Consider the following 24,628-nt stretch of genomic DNA (forward strand, 5'->3'; position numbering starts at 1 on the left):
CAGAAATCTCTGTCGCTGTGTGCCGGGGCCTTTGGCCGGTGTCTCTGCAGAGATCAGAAATCTCTGTCGCTGTGTGCCGGGGCCTTTGGCCGGTGTCTCTGCAGAGATCAGAAATCTCTGTCACTGTGTGCCGGGGCCTTTGGCCGGTGTCTCTGCAGAGATCAGAAATCTCTGTCAGTGTGTGCCGGGGCCTTTGGCCGGTGTCTCTGCAGAGATCAGAAATCTCTGTCAGTGTGTGCCGGGGCCTTTGGGCCGGTGTCTGTCCTTTTCTTTGAGAAATGCCTCCAACGTCACCCTGGAGCATCCATACACTTTTCAGTATATTAGCAATTTTTCCCCACCAGAGTCCTGCTCAGCTCTGACTTATTGTGGTGCTGGGCATTGAACCTGGGACCTACAAGCCTCAGGCATGAAAGGCTTTTGCAGAACCATGATACTATCTCCCCCCCCAATGCTATATCAATATTTAAGATTTATTCACTTAAGCTTTAGAAAACAGCATAATGGTTCTGCAAAAGCCGTTCATGCCTGAGGCTCCTAGGTTGCTTGTTCAATCCCCAGCGCCACTTTAAGCTGAGCAGTGCTCTGGTCTCTTTCCTTCTCTTTTTCCACCTTCCTTTCTTCCTTTCTCTCTGTGTCTCTTTCACAAATAAATAAATAAATTTAAAAGATTATTCATAATAATGAATAATCATTAGGGAGCTGGGCTGTGATACACCTGGTTAAGTGCACACAGTACCATACACAAGGACTGAGGTTTGAGCCCCCACTCTGCACCTGCAGTGGGGATGTTTGGCAAGGTGGAGGAGGTCTGCAGGTCTCTCCCTCTCCCTTTCCTGCTCCCTCTCTCCCTCTCCTTCTCTCCTTCTCCCTCTCCCTCTCCCCTCTCAACTTCTCTCTGTCCTATGCAATGAAAAAGAAAAGAAAAAAGAGGAAAACGTGGCCACCAGGAGTGGTGGATTCATAGTGCCAGCACTGAATCCCAGCATAACCGCAGAGACAAAATAAATCAGTCAATAAAACATAATAATAATACAGATATTTTCCAGGTCAGGGGAATGAAGAAAATGAAATGAAAGAGAGTATCCATTGTATAAAGAGAGAGACCAGGGCACTGCTCAGCTCTGGCCTACTGTGGTGTCAGGAATTGAACCTGCAGCCTCAGGGCCTCAGACATGTCCTGTGCTCTGACAGACTGAGTTACCTCCTCCCAATGCTATTGACACAGTTAGAACACTGCTGCTTCTAAGCCTGGCTTTGAAGAACCTATCTTACTACCAAAGGAAGATGCCTCTCCCCCGTTCCCACCCCCCAAAAAAGTCTTTTTTTTAATGACTTCTTTTGTGTTGTGCCTTATTTTCCTTCCCCTAAGGGAGCATTTGCCTCCCAGCAATGTGGACACTTCACCCAGGCTACTCTTCTGCGGGCATGGTGGCTGCCAGGGGGCAACTATACTGGACATTGAAAGGGTGCTTGGGGCCAAACAGGAGGCAAAGAGAAAGAAAGAGAAGGAGAATGACAGGGTGAGAGGCAGAAAGGAGAGATAAATGGGGTCTAGCAAGAGGTAAGGTAGATCTTAGAGAGTGAAGGAGGCCTGGGTGGTGGTGCACCTGATTAAACACACATATTGCGGTATCCAGGTTCAAGCCCCCAGTCCCCATCTGCAGGGGGAAAGCTTCACAAGCAGTGAAGCAGGGCTGTAGGTGTCTCTCTGTATCTCTCCCTCCCCACCTTCTCCTTTCCTCTAAATTTCTGTCTCTATCCAATAAATAAATTTTAAAAAGTTTTTGTAATAAAAGAGAGGGAGAAGGGATAGAGAATCAGCAGAATTTTCCTTCTTCACCACTGTGTGGACTGTGAACATCCAGAACCCATTTGATTTTCTTCCTAACAGCCTTCTTCTCTCAAGAACACATTCGGCCACTCAAACACTGAGAGGAGAGAAACCCACACATTTGCCAGTGGCTGTAGACTGGCTGGTGGGAATCGCAACAAGCAGTGGTCTGTTGAGGAAGCTGTTATGTGCGCTGTACTGCAAAAGTCACCCTTTTGTTTTTCCTGGGAAGGTACCGAACTAGAATTGGAAAGAGTTTGGTTTTAATACTGAGTCAACAAAAGTCAACAAAAAAAACAAACCAAAAAAAAAAAAAAAGTCCCTCTAATAAAATGCTGAGTATTTGCGGTTCTAGCAGAAGAGCTGATCAGATTATGTGCTGGAAGGAGACATTTCATTTGCAGCCAATTTCACAAGAGCTGGATTCTGAGTAAGGAAGCCGGAATGTGCTGAAACCATGGCATTCAGACTGGAGACATGAGTGGTAAACAGGTTCAGAACAGGAGCTCTAGATAAACACCCCCCCCAGCCCTTGGCCCCCTTCAAGTCCAAACGAAGAGAACAAAACAAAATTTAGGGGCTAGATTCGGTTTGACACCAACTGGAACATTTAGGAAGTGGATGTTGCTGGGTGACTACAGTCTTGGACACACTTGCAGGTGAAAATAGAATGGAGACTGGAGGCCGGCAGGTGGTGGCACGCACACCAGGTTAAGTGCATATAGTACTAAGCACAAGGACCCACACAAGGATCTGGATTCAAGCCCCGGCTCCCCACCTGCAGGAAGCAGGTGTGCAAGTGTCTTTCTTCCTCTCCTCCTCTCTATCTCCCCTCCTTTCTCAATTTTCCAATAAATGGGGGGTGGGGGGTGGCCGCTGGCAGCAGTGGGTTTATAGTGCTGGCACCGAGCCCCAGCAATAACCCTGGAGGCAAAAATAAAGCAAATAGAATGTAGAGAGGCTGGGAGACAGCTTACCTGATAGAACACACCTTTTACCATGTACAAAGACCTGGGTTCAAGCCCCCAGCCCCACGTGGGAGCACCTTGCATGCGGGAATAATCACAAGTGGTGGAACAGCGCTGTGGTGTCTCACTGCTCTCGGTCTCACTTCCTCTTTATTCAGAAAAAAAAAAAAAGGGAGGTGGGGACAGGAGGGAAGGGAAGAGTCTGCTGAGAGCGAGATTGAGCAGGCATGAAGCACAGGCAGCAAAAGATAAAACAAACTGATGATACAATGCAAGTCTCCAAATCCACACCCGCCCAGCAATCTTCCATTCTCCATCACTCAGGCCCCAGCATACCCCTTCCAAGCCCAGCCTCCTGGCAGAAGGAGACCTGAAGGCTGGGCCGCCCAGTAGCTGGAGCTACCGCAGACTCCGCTGTCCATGGCCAGAGGAGGACACGTCTGTCCCAAGCTCCGAACAGGCCCAGAACCACAATGCCAGGCTGACATCTGCTCTTCACCTCCTGGGATTGGACGGACGTTACCAGCAGGCTCCAGAAGGCTTGGCATGGAGCACAGGGCTGGTCTGATGGCCAGGAGAGCCAGTGGCAGCCTCTGTTGGTTCATCACGTTTGCTTGAGACTGTATGGGCTCTCTCTCTTCCTTTTGTGGATGCCCCGGAGCTGTCTGTAACTGGTCCTACTGCCCTTTTTCCACTGGCCTGACAACTCTCCAACTGTTTCCTCACTCTGGTCAACTCAGAACATTCAGAAGCCCTCCCTGCTTACACTGGGCCTTAGACCTGCATCCTCCAGTCTAGTTTAAATCTGCTGCCTGGCTGCTCTCACTCCTTGGACATAGACTCTCTCTCTCTGCTGGGGCAGATCCTGTCTGCCTCCTTTCTTTCTTTCTTCCTTTCTCTCTCTCTCTTTCTTTTCCCTTTTGTTGCCCTTGTTGTTTTTTTGTTGTTGTTACTGATGTCGTTGTTGTTGGATAGAACAGAGAGAAATGGAGAGAGGAGGGGAAGAGGGGGGGGAGAAAAAGACAGATACCTGCAGACCTGCTTCACCGCTTGTGAAGCAACTCCCTGCAGGTGGGGATCTGGGGGGTTCGAACCAGGATCCTTATGCTGGTCTTTGCGCTTTACACCAAGTGCGCTTAATCCGCTGTGCCACCGCCCGACTCCCCTGCCTCCTTTTTCTGTCTCTCACTTGGCTTGCCATTTCCTTAGGTGAGTGCTGTGTTTGGATGGCTTTATATGGTTAAGACTTTTTTTTTCCTTTTGTATTGTTTTGTTTAAAAACCACATTCATCAGCCAGAAGAAGCTTTAAAGTTTTATTAGCATCATAAAATCCCTGTCCCAGATGAAACCACTTTTAATATGTTGTTCATCCTGACAGTGAGAATTTGCTGAGGGCTGTTGGCTGGCTGCAGGGTTGTTTTTGTTTTGTTTTGGTTTAATGGGCAGTGCTTTCTTTTCCTTGGCTGCACTCCCCCCCTTGCTAAGCACCCCTTCCTCGACTTTATCACCCACCAGGCCCTAAACCCGACGTTTGCATGTGTGCAATTTTGTTGGGGAGGGGACAATTCAAATCCCAAAACAGATTTTCAACCTTTCAGTTCTTCTTAGCTGCTGAGCAAAGACTGTCAAATCAAAGAGAATAAGAGGAATTTGTCTAGCATCTCATGAAAGCGGAGCTTAGTGATAGCAGTGCCTTCCAGCTGAATAAGTTGGAGTGTCATTTTTTTTTTCTGAGCTGCTTTTGATTGAGTGTCAAAATTCAACTGAGTTGCAAAAACTAAATGAACAAACCACCAGGAAAAAAGGAGGGGTTTAAAAAAAAGGAATAGGGGAGCCGGGCGGTAGCGCAGCGGGTTAAGTGCACGTGGCACAAAGCACAAGGACCTGCTTAAGGATCCCGGTTCGAGTCCCTGGCTCCCCACCTGCAGGGGAGTCTCTTCACAGGCGGTGAAGCAGGTCTGCGGGTGTCTATCTTTCTCTCCCCTTCTCTGTCTTCCCCTCCTCTCTCCATTTCTCTCTGTCCTATCCAACAACGACAACATCAATAACAAGGGCAACAAAAGGGAATAAATAAATATTTTTTAAAAAGCTACACTTTAAAAAAAAAAAAGGAATAGGGTATGTGGAAAAAGGTTAAACAAGTTCTTTCCTTTTTTTTTTTCACCATAGCACTGCTCCGCTGATGGTGGTGCTGGGGACCTCGGAGCCTCAAGCATGAGAATCTCTTTTGCTTAACCATTATGCTATCTTCCCCCACCCAACAAGTATTTCCTTTTCTCCTATCGAAAATATGCTGAGGGGCCAGGTGGTGTCACACCTGGTTGAATGCACATGTTACAATGCGCAAGGGCCTGGGTTTGAGCCCCCAGTCCCCACCTGTAGGGGGAAAGCTTTGTGAGTGGTGAAGCAGGGCTGCAGGTGTCTCTCTGTCTCTCTGCCTGCCCTTCCCTCTTGCTTTCTGGCTGTCTTTATCTAATAAATAAAGATAATTTAGAGAGAGAGAGAGAGAGAGAATATGTTGAGTAGCAAGATGACTGTTGCATGCATTCACCACCTTCTCCCATTTATCGTGTGTGAGCCTGAGGGCAGAGCACCTAGCACCACGCCTAGCACTGGCTAGAGGCTTGGTCATCTATTCTCCTTTCCATTTGGAATGAAATGCGAAGAAGCATTTAGAAGCACACCTATATGGCCATTCTCCAGTGGGGGCTGGAAATCAGTCAGGTTGAGTGAATTGACTTTTCCCCAAGAACCTGTCCCCAGTGGCCAGGTATCTGCAGATGTGAACAGTGGTGCCTGGATCTCAGTGCGCATGCTGATTAAAATCTCAGGTGGGAGATGGGACACACCGAGGCTGTAAGGCAGGAAGCAGTGTTTCTCTGTTTGTTTGATTTTTTTTTAATCTTATTAATTTACTATTAGAAGGAGACAGAGAGTGGTTTGGGAGATGGCTCAGTGGATAAAGCACTGAACTCTCAAGCATGAGGTCCTGAGTTCAAGCCCCAGCAGCACATGTGCCAGGGTGATATCTGGTTCTTTCCCTCTCCTCCTGTCTTTCTCATTAGTAAACAAAATCATTAAAAAAAAGAGAGAGAGAGAGACAGAGAAAATTTGAGGAGGGGGAAATAGAGAGGGGAAAGAGATACCTGTAGCCCTGTTTCACCACTTATGAAGCTTTTCCCTTGCAGATGGGGACCAGGGGATTGAACCCGGTCCTGCGAGAAGAGGGAAGTTTGCCACCAACTGCATTTTTCTTCTTCAGCCTGAGAAGCTAACCTGTAACTTCTCTGCCTTGATAGGGATAGGGCAGTGGCAGATGTTGGATCGTACTTCCTCCCAGTGACAAACAGACTCACCTCTTGTCCACACTTCCAGAACGAAGCTCGACTGAGGATTGTGCAAACCCTCGAAGGCTTTGATCTGGGCCCGACAGAGAAGTGCGTGCGTATCAACTCCGTGTCCAGCGGCCTTGCCGAGGAAGACCTGGCAGCCCTCCTGCAGTCCCGGGTCCTTCCTTCCAGCCTGATGCTGCCCAAGGTCGAAGGCCCTGAAGAAATCCAGTGGGTGAGTGGCCTCCACTTTGTTTTAGCCCAAGATCTGGGAGCCAAGTAGCAGCACACTCGGTACAGGGCACACATTACACTCCAGGTACAACGACCCAGGTTCAAAGACCAAGGCTCCACCTGCTGGAGGGAGGGGAGAGCTTCATGAGCAGTGGAATGGTGCTACAGGTGTCTCACCTTCTCGCTGTCTCTCATCCTCTATCAATAAATAAATAAGCAAACTGTTGAAAGAAAGAAAAAAAGAAAGGGAGAGAGACTCAAGAGCAGCCCAGAACAAGGAGTTGTTTGGGTGCAGAGAGGGAGAAAGGGACTAGGAAGAAAGGAGTCACCTAAAAGAATCATTTCCTCTGGGGCTGGGTGGTGGCGCACTGGTCGAGTGCACCTGTTACAATGTACAAGGACCCAAGTTCCAGCTTCCGGTCCCCACCTGAAGGGGGCACATTTCACAAGTGGCGAAGCAGGGCTGCAGGTGTCTCTCCCTCTCCGTCTCTTCCTTCTCACTTTCTCTCTGTCCTATCAAATAAATATTTTTTAAATATTTGCTTATTTATTCCCTTTTGTTACCCTTATTGTTTTGCTGTTGTAGTTACTACTGTTGTTGTTATTGATGTCATTGTTGTTGGCTAGAACAGAGAGAAATGGAGAGAGGAGGGGAAGACAGAGAGGGGGAGAGAAAGACAGACACCTGCAGACCTACTTCACCGCTTGTGAAGCGACTCCCCTGCGGGTGGGGAGCCAGGGACTCGAACCGGGATCCTTCCGCCGGCCCTTGTGCTTTGCGCCACGTGCACTTAAGCTGCTGCGCTACCGCCCGACTCCCCAAATAAATATTTTTTAAAGAGTCAGTTTTACTACAGTTACACTAAGACAATTCTCACTCTCTCTCCCCTCAGCACGGATTGATCAGTTCATTGATTAACTGCTGAGAAAGAGAGAGGATAAGAGAAACAGTATCATTCTGGCACACACCATGCTGGGGTCGAACTCGGGGCCTCATGCCTGCAAGTCCCAGGCTTTAGCCACTGTGTCACCTCCTGGCCCCAAGGAACAGCTCCCTTTCAGAAGTGATGTTTCTCCTCTCTAGTCAGATTTGGAGTGTGGACCCCACCCCGACCGCCCATTCACCTGAGGGCTGACTGCCAGGGCAGGGTCGGCTGGCTATGTCCACCCCCAGGAGCCTGACCTCACAGACTCAGGCCCAGACTCCCTGGCTCTCATCAGAGACAAGAAGGCGGGTTAGGCCCCCAAATGAAAAAATGAAGCTGGGGAGAGAGAGAAGGCAAGGTCACTCCTTCGGGTGACCCGAGGGATAGACAGGAAGCTTTTAACTAGTGGTTTTAATTAGCACAGATATTATTTCCTGAACAGTGCGCTCTTTTTTAAATTGCTGGCAGGTGTGTGTGTGCGTTTCATGACCGCCTTTCCAGCCAATAAAAACCTGCAAGGCAGGACGGCTGGCATGTCCGATTACTTAGGAAAACTTGGAAATGGGTCTAATTATGCCATGATTGTTTTCATTGTTAAAGTGGGGGGGGGGTTGCTACTATGATTCTCCGAATCGCAGAAGGAAACACAGCTCCTCACCAGCGGGCCACTCCTGGGCCCAGAGCTAGTGATGTGCAGGTGGGGTGACCCAGGGTGGATGGTGTGTGTGGTGGGGGACGGGGGTTCACAGGCCTCCGCTGTCCAGCACCAAGGCTGGGAGCAGCTTCAGTGAGGCTCTGATTAAGGGCTGCTCCCCACACATCCATGCCCCTTCTAAATGCAGGTGAATCTGTGGGTTTAGTGCCCACACTTGAGGTGCGGGCAGGTCCAAATTGAGCAGTGCCCTGGGTGCATTTGGAAGACTTGGGAACCAAAGAACCACCCTCCCAGGAAAGCATGCCAGCCATGGCAGCGATGTGCCCAGCGGCAGACTGTGCTATGTGTGTGTGATTCAACGCCCTCTCAGTCCTTGAGGCTGACGTGCCCAGTCGCCTCACAGCGGGCACCACCCTGCCCCTCAGACAGCTCCCTGCAGGCAGCTCCTTGATGACCCCAAGTGCCAGGAGCTTCCCCCTTGGGACCAGGGAGAAGCTGGGTCCTCTTTACCCCAGCCCACTCAGATGTGCCCACCACGATTAAACAGAACCTAGAGCCCCCTGGGTCCCCCCCACTTCTGACTTCACAGCTGACGCCTAGTGACCCCCAGCTTCCTCTTGGGACAGCCCCACCCCAGCCTCCAGCCCCCTCCCGGGCTCCAGCCCCGCAGCGTGGATAGGGCTGTTTATTTCTTCCCCCGTCCGCCTGTATTTATGTACCGCATCAAACCCGGAGCCCAGCGCACCCCTGAAAGACGGGCTTCCTTGTTTCCTTTTGTGTGGGAAGCTCTTGCTGGCCTTTTGTCACTAGTGTGGGTTCTTGTTTGACTGGCATGGCTTATTGGACTATAACAAGCGTGACTCTGCCTCCTTTGTGAAGGCACAATCCTCCCACAAATCCGAACACTGAGCTTTCTTCCAGGGCACTATTGGGTGTGCGCTGGAATTGAAAGAATTGCTGAGTTACTTCATCTCCTCCTGGTCCCCTTTGTGAATTTTTTTTTTTTAACCACCACCACCCCCCTCCCCTTCTTCTCCTCCCCCCCCACCCCCTACCTCCCCGGGGGCCCCCTCCACCTCGCTGAAATGAACACTTTACCAGGCCGGAAACATTTAATCGTCGCCTTTTGAAAAAAAATTAATTGAAACTTCTGCACTAGTTTTACCTTTTGTGTTCGCACTTAATGCAATTTTTTTTTTTAAGAAAGAAGGGGAGGGGGCCGCGGTGGGGGCGGCGGTGATGAGGGAAGCTGGGCTAGAATATCTTATTTATTTTTAAAATGCCCCCTATAGGCTTAAAAACAAAAGGCATTGGAGTTTTGTTGTTTTGTTTTCCCTCCCCCTTCTCTCATTCAAAAGAGGGAATGCATTGCAAAGTGTTTAGCTTGTTGTAGTTTGTTTGGTTTTTAACCTGATGGTTTTGTACTTAGCACAGAGTAAGAAATAGGAGCAGTGGCTATTTTGGAGAGTTTTTTGTTTGTTTGTTTGTTTGTTTGTTCTGCTTTTTTTTTTTTTAAGTGAGAAAAGAATGCCTCAACTACCCTCATAACACCCAAAGCACGAAGATTTAACTACTGGTTTTCTGCCTTAAATGGGACATATGTTAGGTCTGATTTACACATTCGTAGAACTGCGGTGACGGTGCCCTTTTCCTGATTGGGGCTGGGGGGCGGGCGGGGGGAGTGTCCCCCTCCCTCACAAAGTTCCCAAGGAGGTGACGAGGCTGAAATAGGGCCAGAGGAGCAACTGGGAATAAGTCTTCATTACGGAAAGCTGTGATTTATTTTAGCCTAATTGTAAAGTTACTGCAAATTGCTCAAAAGCTTTTTAAAGATCCCAGTGATTACATTTTTTTTTTTGGGGGGGGGAGATGGGGAGGGTGCCCAGCCGGGGAGGGGGGGCAGCTAAAAGGGGAAATAACACCTCTAATCCTGCTTCTGGTAAATAGGCTGCCAGCTTTTAAAATGAGTTTCCTTTCTATTAGTCAGAATATTATGCTAAGCCTTGAGCATTAGTTTTTTTATGTTGCCATAGCAGCCGTGTTCCTGCAGGGTGGTGACCTGCAATGATTACAGTACAAAGCTTAGAGGGTCTTGAAACCCCCTTTGAAGATGAAAAGTCTTTGATGGTTTATATTTATGCAAATCTCTTAGATATGATTTACCCAACTGAGACTGAATGGAGAGATGATTAAAATTCCCTTTTCCTTTGATATCCATTAATAGCTGAATATTCCTTAAATTTAAAATGGAGAGATCTGTTTTTATCTTTATTTACAAATATATATATATATGTGTGTGTGTGTGTATATATATATATATATATATATATATTATATCTCTTCATCATACCTGTGAGTGTGGTTTCTCCTCCTTTTTTTTTTTTTAATCTCCCCACATCTTATTACAGATCGAGATAGACATAATAGATTTACAATTTAGAGTATGGTGAGTTGTGAGTTGTTTTGGGGGATCCCCCCTTTAGAAGGGTGGGGGGGCATGTGAGAGCTTTTGTATGTTTCCAGATGATAGATTTTTGGGATTTGGGCTACCCCACGGGCAGCACAGAGCTCGCTGTGAACTGGTCTCATGGAAAAAATTGGCAAGCTTTGGTCTTCAAAGAATTAAACTTCCTTTTTAAGGTCTTCCTAGGTAAGCTTTTAAAAAAAAAAAATCCGATGGGAGAAAAGTCCCTTTGGAACAAAGGGTATAATGGTGTCGCAGTGAATGATCTGGACTCTGGCCCTAAGCAGCCCAGTGGCTGCAGTCAGTTTTGAGCTGGGCAGGAAGCAGAAGGCCAGGTAGAGACAGGCTCATTGTATGAGGGGCCCACCACCGGCAGCCAGGCCCAGGGGTCCTAAGTAAACACAAAACCACTCACCCCCACTATCTTTCTCTCTCCTTCCAGTTCTCAGTCCCGAGGCCTCAAATCGCTTCCTTGGGAGGGAAAAAAAAAATTATGATGCTTGGGGGCTGTCTCTGGGAACTTTGTACCTACTTTCCCCCTGTTTTTAGTCTTGCCTCTTTTCTTTCTTTTTCTTTCCTTTCTTTCTTTCTTTTTTTTTTTTTTTAATTCTTCTGTGCAAAGGAAAAGCGGCTGGGGTTCTACTTCCTCAGGTCAAAGGCTTAGACACTACTTCTGTATCTGCACTGTTTGACTAGTGTTTTCCTCCTCACTCACCATCTCTGACTTCTTTGATTTTAGTTTTCAGACAAATTTGCCTTCTACTTAAAAGGCCGAAAACTTGAACAGCCAATGAATTTAATCCCTTTTGTGGAAACTGCCCTGGGTTTGCTCAATTTTAAGGTAAGAAAACCCTCCAATGCAACTAGTAAATTGATTGTTGTATTTATTACCTAGAGAGAAAACCTTTGCTTTCGATTTTAGCATCTGCTTAAGATATCTTTTTTTTTTTTCCTGGAAAGATTTATAAGCAAAATAAACCTAGAGCACCATTTGTTGTCTGTCAGAATCCAAAAACCAGGTTGTAAGCATCTTCAAAAACAAAGAAATTGGCGTGGTGGCAAGACACTTCCCAGTCCTGAAGACTGCCACGAAATGTTTCCTTGCCCCTCAAAATAATTTCAGCTGCACGTGCACTGTGCAAAGAACACTCTGAGTTGTTCCCCCTACAGACAGGATGCGGGCCAAATTTTGTCATCCTTGTAACTTTAACTCTGAGTCACCTTTTCGTTGGGAATTGCTCTCACCTCTTTGCAGCTCTGTGTGTAAGCTGGTGAGCGTGGGCCAGCTCAGCTGCCTCGAGTCAGTTTTGACTTAAAGCTTAAAATCTTTCTGAGCTGCGCACACAGGGCGCTGAGCTGAGCCCCGAGTTCTCCACCTTTGTGTGGTCCCGTGACAGCCATCAGCCCGAACAGATTCACAGCTCGTATGTTTATCCGTGGTCCTTTGAATCACTTTTTCCTTTGAATCGCCTCATTCCACCTGACCCTGGAGCATTCAGGGAGCACCTCAACTCTGAGTGCAGGGGAGAGGCCGAGAACAGACAAAAGGGAAAGATAGCTGAACTGTCCTGGGAAGAAGGTCAGCCAGCAGAGACCCACTAGACCATGAACAAGGGGCAGAGTGCAGGTGTTTGGGGGTTGGGGGAGGCTGCTTCCAGTCTCCTGACCTGGGTGTCCACATGACTAAGTACAAATCCATCCGGCCTTCCCTGAGCTGCTCAGAACTTAATCGAAACAGACCCCAGCCATGCAGCAGTACCTTAAGTGCTGCCTCTCTATCTTCATCTTCATCCACAGCGTACACTTACAAGCACTGACAGCCCCCCCCCCCCGTTTCTCTGTCCTCCCCACTCTCCATCTCTGCTGCCTCCAGCTCTGTCTCCCACGGATGGCATTCATCTTTATTTTCACAAAGAAATGTCAGCACTGCTTAGTAATACAGCTTGGATGACTTGTTGCTTTTTCTCCCTCACAAACTGCACCCCCGTCCCTGCCCCCCCCCCCAGTTGTAGGTTTTTGTGTCTTTAATCCCGAGACTGTTTACTAAGGAAACTTGGTCCTCATGCAAATAATCCAATTTAAAAAAAAAAAATCTTTCCTTTTCTCCTGCAGTTTTAATGTGCATTGTCTGAGAGTCTCTTTAAAGCAAAAGCAAAAAAAAAAGTGTGTGTTTAGCTGAAAATGAGAAGTGACTCATTGCATAATCAAAGCTGACTCCAGAGTTTCTCTGGAAAATTGGATGAACTGCAAGTGGACCAATACAGGTGTCTTGTAACTCGACTCGGATGTCCCTCCAGCAAAGCCAGGACGTACAGACAAGGCCTTCCATCCAGAACACTGTTAAATTCCTCTCCAAAGGGGTGGGTTGGGGGCTGCATTTTCAGGGTGGCTGTGTTAGGACTTGGAGCTTTCTCTTACTGAAATGCACTGGGTGTCTCTGAATTCCTATGTTTTTTGTGAGATTTGGTTCTGGTCTGCTCTCTTCACAGGCCGTGTGTGAAGAGGCACAAAAGGCCGGGCCTTCCGTGGGTCTCTGTCTGGATGCCGTGGTCTTTGGAGGAGAAGACTTCCGAGCCAGCATAGGTGCCTGACTCTCTCTCTCTCTCTCTCTCTCTCTCTCTCTCTCTCTCTCCCCGTGTCTCTGTCTTTTACACAAATGTGTATTTGCCAACCCCAGAGCAAAGGGGCCACCCAGCCTTCCTGGGCATTTAGGGCTCCCAGAACCCTGCCTCACACGACACCCGCTCGTGTTTCTGAAACAACCGTGAGAAAGCTGGGCCAAGCCCTGAGCTGTGCCGAGGAGGAGCCAGCCTGGACTCCCTTCATCCTGGGGAGGCAATGAGAACCACCTCTCCCCAGCCTAGGCCTTTTGTTTTCACGCCCCTCTGAGGTCTGTGTAGCTCACACTTCAAGGCTATTTCATGTCTGCTTTAATGAGCCGTTGCTATACGTGTGATTGTAAAGCCAGTCTTCAGAATCTGTCTGCAGACCTCTTCTTGTTATGAAATATTTAGGAGCTAGCGTGCCTGCTTCCAACGATTTTTTTCTTCCCACCGTTCAGGGTCTTGAGCCTCTGCTCTGGGGAGGCCTTTAACTAGGTGCTTGTAGATGCATCTAGAAAACAGCCAATGCCACTGAGCTTCCTTCCCTTCCCCGGGGAAGCAGCACCACGTGCTGAATATAAACAGCCACACGCACGCCTCGGGGCGGGGGTAGATCCCAGTCTTCCCAGGGGACCCCTGTGTACACGACAGAGCAGGGGACACTTTTCTACCGACTCTTCTCGAAATCTGTGCCTCCCGTTCATTCCCTCCAAGTTCTCTAGCTGGACAGAAGCTGGGGCCCAGGGCTTAGGGACTCCATTACGTGTGACAGGGCATGGCAGCCATGAGTCTGAACAGACAGAGGCCTGAGCCGTTTCCTGCACAGGCCCCAAGCACCTTTAACGGTGCTGTCTCGGGCAAGGCCACACGATGACAAGAAGGGGAAAAGTTATTTATAAATCTATATAGGCAGTTCCAGAGGCGGGGCTACGGAGCAGTGGCAGCTGTGTTTCTCTCCTCTCCTCTCCCGGGTCAGCTAGGAACAGCAAAGGAGACCACCTGGGACTGAACCAAGACAGGACAAGAACGGCTTCGGGAACCCACCAAATCACTGGTTCCAGATGCTACCATGATGCCGACCAGACTTCCCTGGACAGACAACCCCACCAATGTGTCCTGGAGCTCCGATTCCCCCGAACCCTGCCCCACTGGGGAAAGAGAGAGACAGGCTGGGAGTATGGATCGACCTGTCAATGCCCATGTTCAGCAGGGAAGCAATTACAGAAGCCAGGCCTTCTACCTTCTGCATCCCACAATGACCTTGGATCCATACTCCCAGAGGGTTAAAGAATAGGACTAAGCTATCAAGGGAATGGATGGGGATACAGAGTTCTGGTGGTGGGAATTCTGTGGAGTTATATCCCTCTTATCCTATAGTTTTTGTCAGTGTTTCCTTTTTATAAATAATAAAAAAGCAAAAAAGATAATCTATATATGCCAGGCAGTAGTGCACCAGGTTAAGCACACATAGTACAAAGCACAAGGATCCCGGTTTGAGCCCCTGGCTCCTCACCTGCCGGAGGGTCACTTCACAAGCAGTGAAGCAGGTCTGCAGGTGTGTCTGTCTTTCTCTCTCCCTATCTCATCCTCCCCTCTCACTTTCTCTCTGTCCTATTCAGTAAAGTGGGGAAAAAAATGGCTACCAGGAGGAGTGAATTCATAGTGCCAGAACTGAGCCCCAGCAATAATCCTGGAGGCAAAAAAAATAATAATTATACATATACACATACACATACGCATACACATATATATCCAGGAGTCCTTTGTTACCAATCAAGCCAGCCCTTGGGATTTTGTCTTTTTGAATCAGAAAGGGCTCTTCCTGGATGTACCTGCCAGCAATTATACCGAAAGGCCCCGGCTAAGTAAATAGATTTCTCCTCACTGCCTTGCGAGTCCATGCTGAACCATAGCCCCTCGGGAAGCCAGAACTTTCTTTCCAGAGTCTTGGCCTGGTCTGGGTCTACAAAGCTGACCTCTCCTGTCTCTGTCCACATCCCCCAACCCCCCCACCCACTGCCCAGGTGCAACAAGTAGCAAAGACACACAAGATATTCTCTACGCCCGGCAGAAGATCGTGGTTACCGCCAAGGCCTTTGGTCTGCAGGCCATCGACCTGGTGTTCATCGACTTCCAGGACACAGAAGGGCTCCGCAGGCAGGCAAGAGAAGGCGCGGCCATGGGATTTACGGGTACGGTCTGGTGTACGGTCTGGTGCCCAGTGATGTGACGTCCTAGAAACCTAACCAGAAGCCTGGGTGTCCCATGCACCCAGGTGTCCCCTCACTCACTCTATTCTCTGAGGAAGCCATCTGGAGCGAGGACCTGGTGTGCTCCTCTCTGGCTTTGCAAGTCCAACAACTAATCACTCCTTCCCTTTCCTCCTCCTCATAGTTAACGTTCCTCTCACCCCCACCCCCACCCATCCTCTGGGCCATGTTCAGCTTTTGCTAACCAGAGGGCAGCAGGTTGAGTCTCACAGGGATAAGTTTTTTTGGTGTTTTTTTTTTTTTAATATTTATTTATTTCCTTTTTGTTACCCTTGGTTTTTTTCCGTTTTTTTAATTTTTTTAATATTTATTCCCTTTTGTTGTCCTTGTTGTTTTATTGTAGTTATTATTGATGTTGTTGTTGTTGGATAGGATAGAGAGAAATGGAGAGAGGAGGGGAAGACAGAGAGGGGGAGAGAAAGACAGACACCTGCAGACCTGCTTCACCGCCTGTGAAGCGACTCCCCTGCAGGTGGGGAGCCGGGGGCTCCAACCGGGATCCTTACGCCGGTCCTTGTGCTTTGCGCCACATGCGCTTAACCCGCAGTGCTACCACCCAGCTCCCTCTTGGTTTTTTTTTTTTTTTTTTAGTTATTATTGTTGTTGTTATTGATGTTGTCGTTGTTAGATAGGACAGGGAGAAATGGAGAGAGGAGGGGAAGACACAGAGGGGTAGAGAAAGAGACACCTGCAGACCTGCTTCACCACCTGTGAATATTTATTTATTCCTTTTTGTTGCCCTTGTTGTTGTTATTGATGTCGTTGTTGGATAGGACAGAGAGAAATGGAGAGAGGAGAAGAAGACAGAGGGGGAAAGAAAGACAGACACCTGCAGACCTGCTTCACCACCTGTGAAGCGACCCCCCTGCAGGTAGGAAGCCAGGGACTTGAACTGGGATCTTTATGCCGGTTCTTGCACTTTGCACCCGCGGCTGCACTACCGCCCGACTCCCAAAAGCGTAAGTTTCTTGGTCTTGTTTGGAGAGAGTTGAGTGGGGGGGTCAAACCCAGGGCCTCGTACGTGCCAAGCATGGGCCACCAAGCCCCAGCCTCCTTCCTAGTCATTGTTGTTTGTTTGTTTGTTTGATTTGGTTCTGTCAAGTCCAGCCCCTGCTTTCTCTGCCACCTGCCGGTGTCGGAGCACCTGGTGACACCTGAGGGCTTGGCTGGCTCTGGGAACCAGCGGGGCCCCACAATCTGGCCGTGAGGTTGATTACTAGGCCCCATCACTCAGGCCCCCAGGAGCCTGAGGACCCACTGAAATTTGCGTTTCTGCAACTGAAGTCAGTCAATTTCTTTGAAAAAATCACAAGCGTGTTCCAGACACAAACACGTCTGTGATGACACACACATGCATGCAGCAGAGGATGGAACACACCAGTAGCCCTTCTGTGCTCCCATGTTCCTCTGCTCCCACCAGTGCAAAAGGTCTCGTCGCAAGACACGAACCCCATTTACAGGAGAAAGGGGCAGGCATCAGGCTCTCCCTTCTGTGACTAATTTTTGAAACGGTGCCAGTTAGTAAGTTAGTGAAAGAGAAGTCTCAGAAAACAGTCTGGTTATAAGCGGTGTCTCGAAAGATGAGGGTGTGACCCAAAATAAAACTGAGAGAGGCAAGAAGCAGTTTTAGTATTCTGCTGGAATTCAGGACAGCACCGACACTGGTTTGTTTTTAACAAAGAGACAAAATGAAATGGGGATCCTCAAAATGTGTCCGAGAAAGAAGTAAATAAATAAAGGAGATCTCTTATAGAGAAGTCCTTTATGGTTACCTGGACTGTTAAGCATTATTTCCCCTGCTGTTATTTATGAGAGGGAGGGAGAAAAAGAGATAAAACAGAGTATCACTGTGGTTCCTACAATGCTAAGACTCGAACTTGACATCTCATGCCTGAGAGTCCAGCACTTTACCTGCAGTGCCACCCACCCAGCCCATCCCCTCCCTTGGATGTGAGGAAGGAAGCGTACCTCTGCCCACCCCCCCAGGGCTGTCCTTGTCCCCATGGTCTCTGCCACCTGCGTCTTGGCAACAGCTGGCTAGGATATGGTGCAGTTGGAGAAAAACTCCATGAAATCTATCTGATTGTCCCCGCTGTTGAGGATCTGAGATGCGTGGCACTAGCTGCCAAGCGGCCAGATGTTTCCCAGACGTGGGCACTAATTCAATCAAAACCAGAAAACAACACACTAATACTGCCCTCATCCATCGTCCCTCACCTGGCGTCCCCGGCTTCCTCCAGGGTCACTTCTGGGAGGGGTTGAGTTTCCCCAGGACGCCAGCCTGAGTTCCACTGACCCCTAATTCAGTGGCCGAAGACAAGTTATTTCACGTCAGGTTTTAAATTTCTAGACCGTGCCCAGCTCAGCACGGGGAGCTTATGGACTTGGCACTATTGTTGCTCTCAACAACAGGGAGTATTAAGTCACCATAAAAAATGGAAGTGGGCTGGGGGTGGGGAGGACATAGAGGGTATGGTCCAGAGAGAGGGGAGCTGCCCCCTTCATTTCACAGCATTGTGCACCCTTCAGAAAGAAGGCCTTATTTTTGTCCCAATTAATAGAGCTATATACCAATAAAAGGAAATAAATAAAAGGAAACTGTCTGACAGTGAGATGTGAGATTATTTGTAGAATTTATTTAATGCTGCAATGAGTATTTTAGTCCCATCCCAAGCTGTTTTTCTTGTTTATTCATCATTTAATTCCCATGTCTTAGGCCTTGAATAGAAGAGGGAAGGGAAGGGAAGGGAAGGGAAGGGAAGGGAAGGGAAGGGAAGGGAAGGGAAGGGAAGGGAAGGGAAGGGAAGGGAAGGGAAGGGAAGGGAAGGGAAGGGGAAAGATGGTATCTAGAGCAAGAGACTAAAGGTTTTCATGATGAGAGCAGTGTGTTACCCATGACAGTGGTATAAATGTTGGACCTAGGCTGTACTATAGGGATTCTCTCTCTCTCTCTCTCTCTCCATATATATATCACATCCTTTGCAATGAGTCATAGTTTTTTAAAACTCAGCCATACATCAAAAAGGGGTTATAGGTTCCTATTCTGCAACTGTTTCAAACCCCATGCAGACAGACTTAAAAATCAATGTATTTACCACATAGATAAATGGCTGTTAAGTTTAGGAACTATTTTTTTATTTAAAAAAAAGAACCCCAAATAAAGCATAGAATAAAGCTTTAACAGCTGACTCAGTCCTCACAGTGCTCCAGTGCTGCCTGCTGGGAAGGATTATAAATATGAAGCGTGATAGGTTTTCTCCTCCTCCTCCTCCTCCTCCTCTTCCTTCTTCTTTTCTTCACAGCCTTTTGTAGAAGACAAAAATGACACCATCATACAGTTACCTAAAAGACTTGACAGGTATTGATTTCAAGCACGATATATCAAGTGGTACTGTAAAAAGGATTTCATGCTCATAAATTTTAATGTCTTCCAATTTTGCACCCTCTCAGTAACTTGTCAATAACAACTCTTCTGTATAAAATATCTGCTTCCCTCCCACATGGCATTCACGTCTGACATTCGGCAGCAAGCAACAAAAGACAGCTTCACATATGGATGCTTCTTCACTGCTGCAGCCTGACAGGGAGCAGAGAGGGAGCCTCCTTTCCAAAATATGGGCACCGGCCGGCCTTGGAAGTGGCAGAGTATTTTTAAATAGTCTCATGTCTGTTCTTCAACTGTTAGTGTCCACTCCAAGAAGTTCCCATGAAATCTGGCTTTTCACACCGCAGTATAAATTATGTACATAAATTATAAAATTCGGGATGAACAATTACTACAAGATGACTAGCAGAACTGGCATGCAGTATCAATACTGTAAAGACAACTAGACAATGTCAATATTGTCTCAGTTCCATCTACTCAAAGGAAATTTAAAAAAACTCTCATTTGTCATACGCCTCAGATAATGTGAAACACCTCTATTTATATATTAGTAGGTCTTCGGGTGTTTTTGAGAGTACCTTGGCAGATTAAGAACGAAATAGCAAGGCAAGGATATTGTACTTATGCCTCTGCAAAGAAAGATTATTGCATTTGGCCACTTAAACTCTGTGTGTGTGTGGGGTGTGTGTGTGGGGTGTGTGTGTGTGTGTAAAATTTTTAAAATTCCATGTGCATTGTCTTTTTTTTTTCCCATGGGAGAGAATAATAATAACAGAAACTGACATTTCATAAAGCATCAAGGATATCGTTTCGCACCGGCTAGATGTTAGAACGGCTACTTCAAAAGCAAAGCAAATTGCTGTCCCAACAAATAAACGTGACCATGTGAATTATCGTTAAGTGTTCATTCATTTTCAAAGATCCAACTACATCCATAATCGTATCGTGTAATAAAATATAATCTCATCATGAAGACAACATTAAATTATTTCACATTTTATTAATGACCTGATTCAATTCCACTTTCCCTTGATTGTTCAGCTGTTTTTCCCCCCTTTTCTTTTAATGACTGCATGATTCATAGAAGCCTGTGGCTCCTATCTTTGTATAAAGACCCCTAAACTTTGAAAGGAGAGATAAAGCATTATTAAAGCAATTCCTACACAGACAAGGTTTTTACTGCGTGTTTTATTACAAGGGAAAATGCCCAGTCTTCATTCCCTAAGAGGGAGAAAAATAGGGAACTTGCTAATGTGTTCGTAAAGAGAAACTTTCTATAATTACTTAAACATTTTTCATGGAGTAACCCAAAAATCAGTGTTCAGATCAGCCTTTTATTGGGCTGTCCTGAATACTTTTTTTCTCCCCCACTGAAATCCATTGTCTCCAAGTAGTTAGAAATGACACATGACCAACCTGTAAACGATAGAGAACTCTGTACTGCTCTGAGGCCCTGTGTGACCATAATATAGTTGTAATGTCTGCTTTTGTAAGCTGCTCGGGAGCCAGCAGGCTGAATCTAAAAGAAGTCCTGGAAGGTGGGAGGAGGCTACAAAAGAAGGAAAAGACAGCTTATCAAATCTGAAAGAATTAACATATCATTTTTCCCTCCTCCAACACAAAATAATCACTCTAATTTATAGGCTTTACCCTCTAATGTCCCCAGCCAAAGCACTTTTTTTTTTATCTCGGCGCTGCCTGGGTCCCCTCCACCTGTAACTAAAAATGGAGGATTATCTGCCTAAGGTGGCGTTTCTATAGGATCAGAAACACAATTGCTCTCATTGTTGCACTTGTTCTTATGTGGTTTTTCTGGGACCGCCTGCCCAATTGCAGGTTTTCTTCTTGTTAAAGGGGGGGGAAGTCGTAAAATAATTAGTTATTTTACATACAGCCTAGGAGGCGTTCAGGAGCCTGGTGTGAGGAGATATTGTTTTTGAACATCTGTTTGGTGATCTACGTTTCCGGTGTTATTCATTTTCCTGTAGGTAAGCAGGTGATACACCCGAACCAAATTGCTGTGGTCCAGGACCAGTTCACTCCATCCCCTGAAAAAATCAAGTGGGCTGAGGAACTAATCGCAGCCTTTAAAGACCATCAACAATTAGGAAAGGTAAATATTTTCTTAATGCCTTGGGCGAAGTTTGGCGTTCAAAATACCACGGGGGAGATGGGGGGGGGGGGGGATACTGTTTAACTGGCTTTTACAAACAAAACTCCTTGTGCTGTGTTTGGGGGAGAGCGGGGATGTAGAGAAGGGACATTCATTCATTAGGGAGAGATACACTTGTCCGTCCCTGTCCCTAAATCTTTCACTCACTGGCTCCCAGCCCTCACGTTTTATGGTCTCTATCTTTTCCTAAACTACATTGGCAGCCTTCAAGAAAAACAGAAGACCTCTGGGTTTTTTGTTTGTTTGTTTATTTGTTTTTTCTTTTTTTTTTCTGTTTCATTTTATTCTGTTCTCTGTAGACCCCTGTGCAACATTCAGAGGGAAATAATTTTAGATCAAAGCATAAGCAAGTTGTAATGAAATAAATACAGTTTGATCAAATGGTCCTGGCAGAAAGAAGGAATAAAATTCAACTTGTTTTAATTTGGGGATAGGGGAGGAGTACAGAAGCCTCCTCTGGGGTCCCTCCTTTCATAGTGGGAGGCTGTGTGCGCGCGCGCACACACACACACACACACACACACACACACACACACATGCACGAGCCTTGGTTCCTGGACCTGAGATTTGGAGAGAATAGGAAGCAAATTAACGCTGGAGTCGGGTTGTACCTAATTTAGTGCATCATTGAGCCTCGGTTTCCTGCTCTGTGGGTTTCTGCTATGTAAATATTGCAGTGGCGATGCACAATCTGTCTCCACTTTGTGCCAGTAACACTTAAATGAGGTGTCGCCCGCAGGAAGATTTTTATGCTAGCTGCAGCACTGTCGGTTAATGATCTTAAAGGTTGTTTGCCACAAGACCGTTAGCCTCTATCTAAGAGGGTGAGGGGGCAGACGGGGCAGGCAGGGGGAATAGGGGACATGGCATTTGCAGATCTGTCCTGGAGGTGAGATCTGTGCTCCAGTGGCCTCACTTGCATGAAGAATGAAGTTTTGCTGCTACCTACAGTGCAGAATGATACAAGGCAGGGAGACTATCCACGCAGGATTAAAGGCCCAAGTGTGGAACAATCCCACCCACCCATCACCACCACCACAAGAAAAAAAGAAGGAACAGCAAAACTGGTCTTTCATAGTGAATGTTGACATCCATGTGACAAGTGTCACTTGCACTTTACAGAGGGGAGGAAAAGTCACCAGGAAATTGTACTTCCCACCTGCCAAAGAGAGGAAGTGGAGAAGTGGGTCAGTCCCTTATACACACACACACACACACACACACACACACGGGCTGGTGGTACAGACCTGCCCTTCACCTCCCAAAGGCAGAATCTGAGAGAAAGATTCTACCTGAACAGATAGAGAGTGACCATTTCACCAAAAACTCTTCTTTTTTTTTTTTCCCAAGTCAACCTTGTGAGTTCTACATCCCTGTTTGTGGGGTCTGCCCTGACCCCTAAGCCCAGATTCTTCACAAGTAATTGTGGCGCTTGACCAGCAGAGAAGAGCCATCTCTCTGCCACACCTGCGGAGAGCCCCATCCGTCCACCCACCCCTTGTGCAGAATTGCCCGAGCACAGGCTCACCGGGTGCTTGAAGCCTCCATGTGCTATGCCAACTGAACATCACAGACCAGCAGCACTTCCTAAGGAAATGGTAAACTGAGGTAGGAGGACAGGGATCGTGCTGAGATCCTGTCTGGGTCAGTGTCACTGGATGTCACACTGACTACGTCCCAAGATGTCAGGATGTCACTTGGCAGCAAGAGCAGTGAGAGGTATGGCAGAGATCTGGCAGTGTGACCCTAACATGCTAGTAGCCAGCAAATGGTGTTCATGCCACAAACTATCTATCTATCTATCTATCTATCTATCTATCTATCTATCTATCTACCTATCTATCTATCTATCTTATTGATATTTGAGTTCTTGAATGGAGAAAAATGACACATCCCCATTGTATCTCAAAAGCTCTGTTCCCCAGGAAAAATTGTCCCAAAATATATCCTTGCCTTCCTGACCATGGCAACTTCTGAACTAGCTTTTGTTGTTTGTTTGTTTTAAATAAGAAATTCTCCCTTGTCATGGCACAAGCACTCACACACCAGCTTGCCAGGAAAGCTTTTCTTAATACAGAACCATAGAAATTAAAGCCAAAGGGAAACGAATGATTAGGTCATTTCTTTGCGGCCCTATTCTCGTAGGTCTGTTTCCTACAGCAAATTCTGCCAGTGCTTTGTCCAGCAACGTTTAAATGCTTCCAGTAATGGGGCTTCCAGTGGGGACATATGGTTATTTCATCCAGCTCTTATGTGCCTTTCACTTTGCTCATAAATTGGCTAGTCACAAAAATTGGGTCTGCAGGTAGGTGACTCTGGGTCTTGTCAGGTCTTGGGGTTTAAATAATGTGGGTTCTGTTTGCAAAGATTTAGTATAAATAGGTTGCTCGGTTGCAGATAGCAGTGCTACCAACACACACCTAATATGTTTCATTTCAAATATGAATCACTGATGAAAACAAACCTCGGAGACTTTGTCTGGAAGCACAGGTGACTCTCAAAGATGAGAAATTGATGGTTTGAGTCCTAGTGAGACTCTCATACATTTTTTAAACTTTTTTAATATTTATTTATTCCCTTTTTGTTGCCCTTGGTTTTTATTGTTGTAGTCATTACTGTTGTCATTGTTGTTGGATAGGACAGAGAGAAATGGAGAGAGGAAGGGAAGAAAGAGAGGGGAGCGAAAGACAGACACCTACAGATCTGCTTCACCACTTGTGAAGTGACTCCCCTGCAGGTGGGGAGCCGGGGGCTCAAACCAGGATCCTTATGCCGGTTCTTGCTCCAGTCCTTGCGCTTTGCGCCACCTGCGCTTAAACCCGCTGCACTACCACCCGACTCCCCGACTCTCATACACTTCTAAAAGACCTTTCTTCCCTCTCCGATGAAGATTTCTTCCAAGTATTGCTTTTTAAGTAGAAGTGACCCAAGGAGGCCAAATTACATATCTTTCTTGGCTTTTCTTTTAATTCTCCTTGCTCCCACCTTAAATTACATTCTGCTTTTGAGGCCTAAGGCACAGCTGAAGTTTACAATTGACGCTGGTTCATTTGTGTTTTCTGTAGTAGTTACTTTTACTGGTTTTTGTTACTCGTTGTTCTTGAGAAATGTTAAGTTCTACCTTCCCTAAATAAATGTAGATAAATGTTGAGCTTCTGTCTTTGTTATCACTGGAATTTTTTTTTTTTGGGGGGGGGTTCTGGTTTTAATTGAAAGTTCTAAGGAAATAAAGTTTGAGGCCCTTAATTTAATATCCACTGAAAAATAATTTACTTTAAAAACAATAATCTGCTCCTCTGTGTTGGCACATTTTGGCAGGTAGGTAGTGGTACTTCAGGAAACTAAAAAAATTTGCAGGCTAAAGAATTTCCTTGGCCTTGTAACCCCCACTAATAAGAATTAGGGCTGTAGATTCATGTCGGAGACTGTGGGTTATTCCTTTTTATTAAAATCTGCTAGGGGGGAAAAAAAGAAGCTTAATCACTTTACATATTTTGTGCTTCTATTTCCATTCCCAGAAGCCAAAATCTTTCTAAATTATGTGTGGAGTACAAATCCACAAAGTACACAGCAAACTTGATTTTTCCATCCATCCAGAAACTCTTTTGAGATGCAGCATGAATGTCATTAATTATTGTTTTAAGTTTTGATTTATTTAGTCAAGTACTTTAACCAGAATGAATTACTTCAATATGGTATCTTTCAAATGATAAAGGGTTTTCTCCAAAGTTAATTTCATTTTATGTCATTTTTTTCATGATTGTGATTACAATATTTGAAAATTCA

The 24,628-nt window shown here is 46.6% G+C and overlaps 1 protein-coding gene across 4 annotated transcripts in view; it reads left to right on the forward strand.

The window, feature by feature from the left end:
- Nucleotides 1–24,628, forward strand: part of CLYBL (citramalyl-CoA lyase) — a 281,736-nt gene that overhangs the window by 237,617 nt on the left and 19,491 nt on the right. For 3 of the 4 annotated variants that reach the window (XM_060191823.1, XM_060191822.1, XM_060191821.1), the window contains 5 exons: nt 6,179–6,367; nt 11,151–11,252; nt 12,901–12,994; nt 15,039–15,206; nt 20,658–20,782. In XM_060191823.1, coding sequence (XP_060047806.1) covers nt 6,179–6,367; nt 11,151–11,252; nt 12,901–12,994; nt 15,039–15,206; nt 20,658–20,782 — 678 coding nt within the window. Of the gene's footprint in view, nt 1–6,178; nt 6,368–11,150; nt 11,253–12,900; nt 12,995–15,038; nt 15,207–18,811; nt 19,165–20,657; nt 20,783–24,628 lie in introns of those variants that run through there. The other variant, XM_060191824.1, reaches the window with a different exon arrangement.

This window comes from Erinaceus europaeus, chromosome 5 (assembly GCF_950295315.1).
Source record: "Erinaceus europaeus chromosome 5, mEriEur2.1, whole genome shotgun sequence".
Taxonomy (NCBI): domain Eukaryota; kingdom Metazoa; phylum Chordata; class Mammalia; order Eulipotyphla; family Erinaceidae; genus Erinaceus; species Erinaceus europaeus.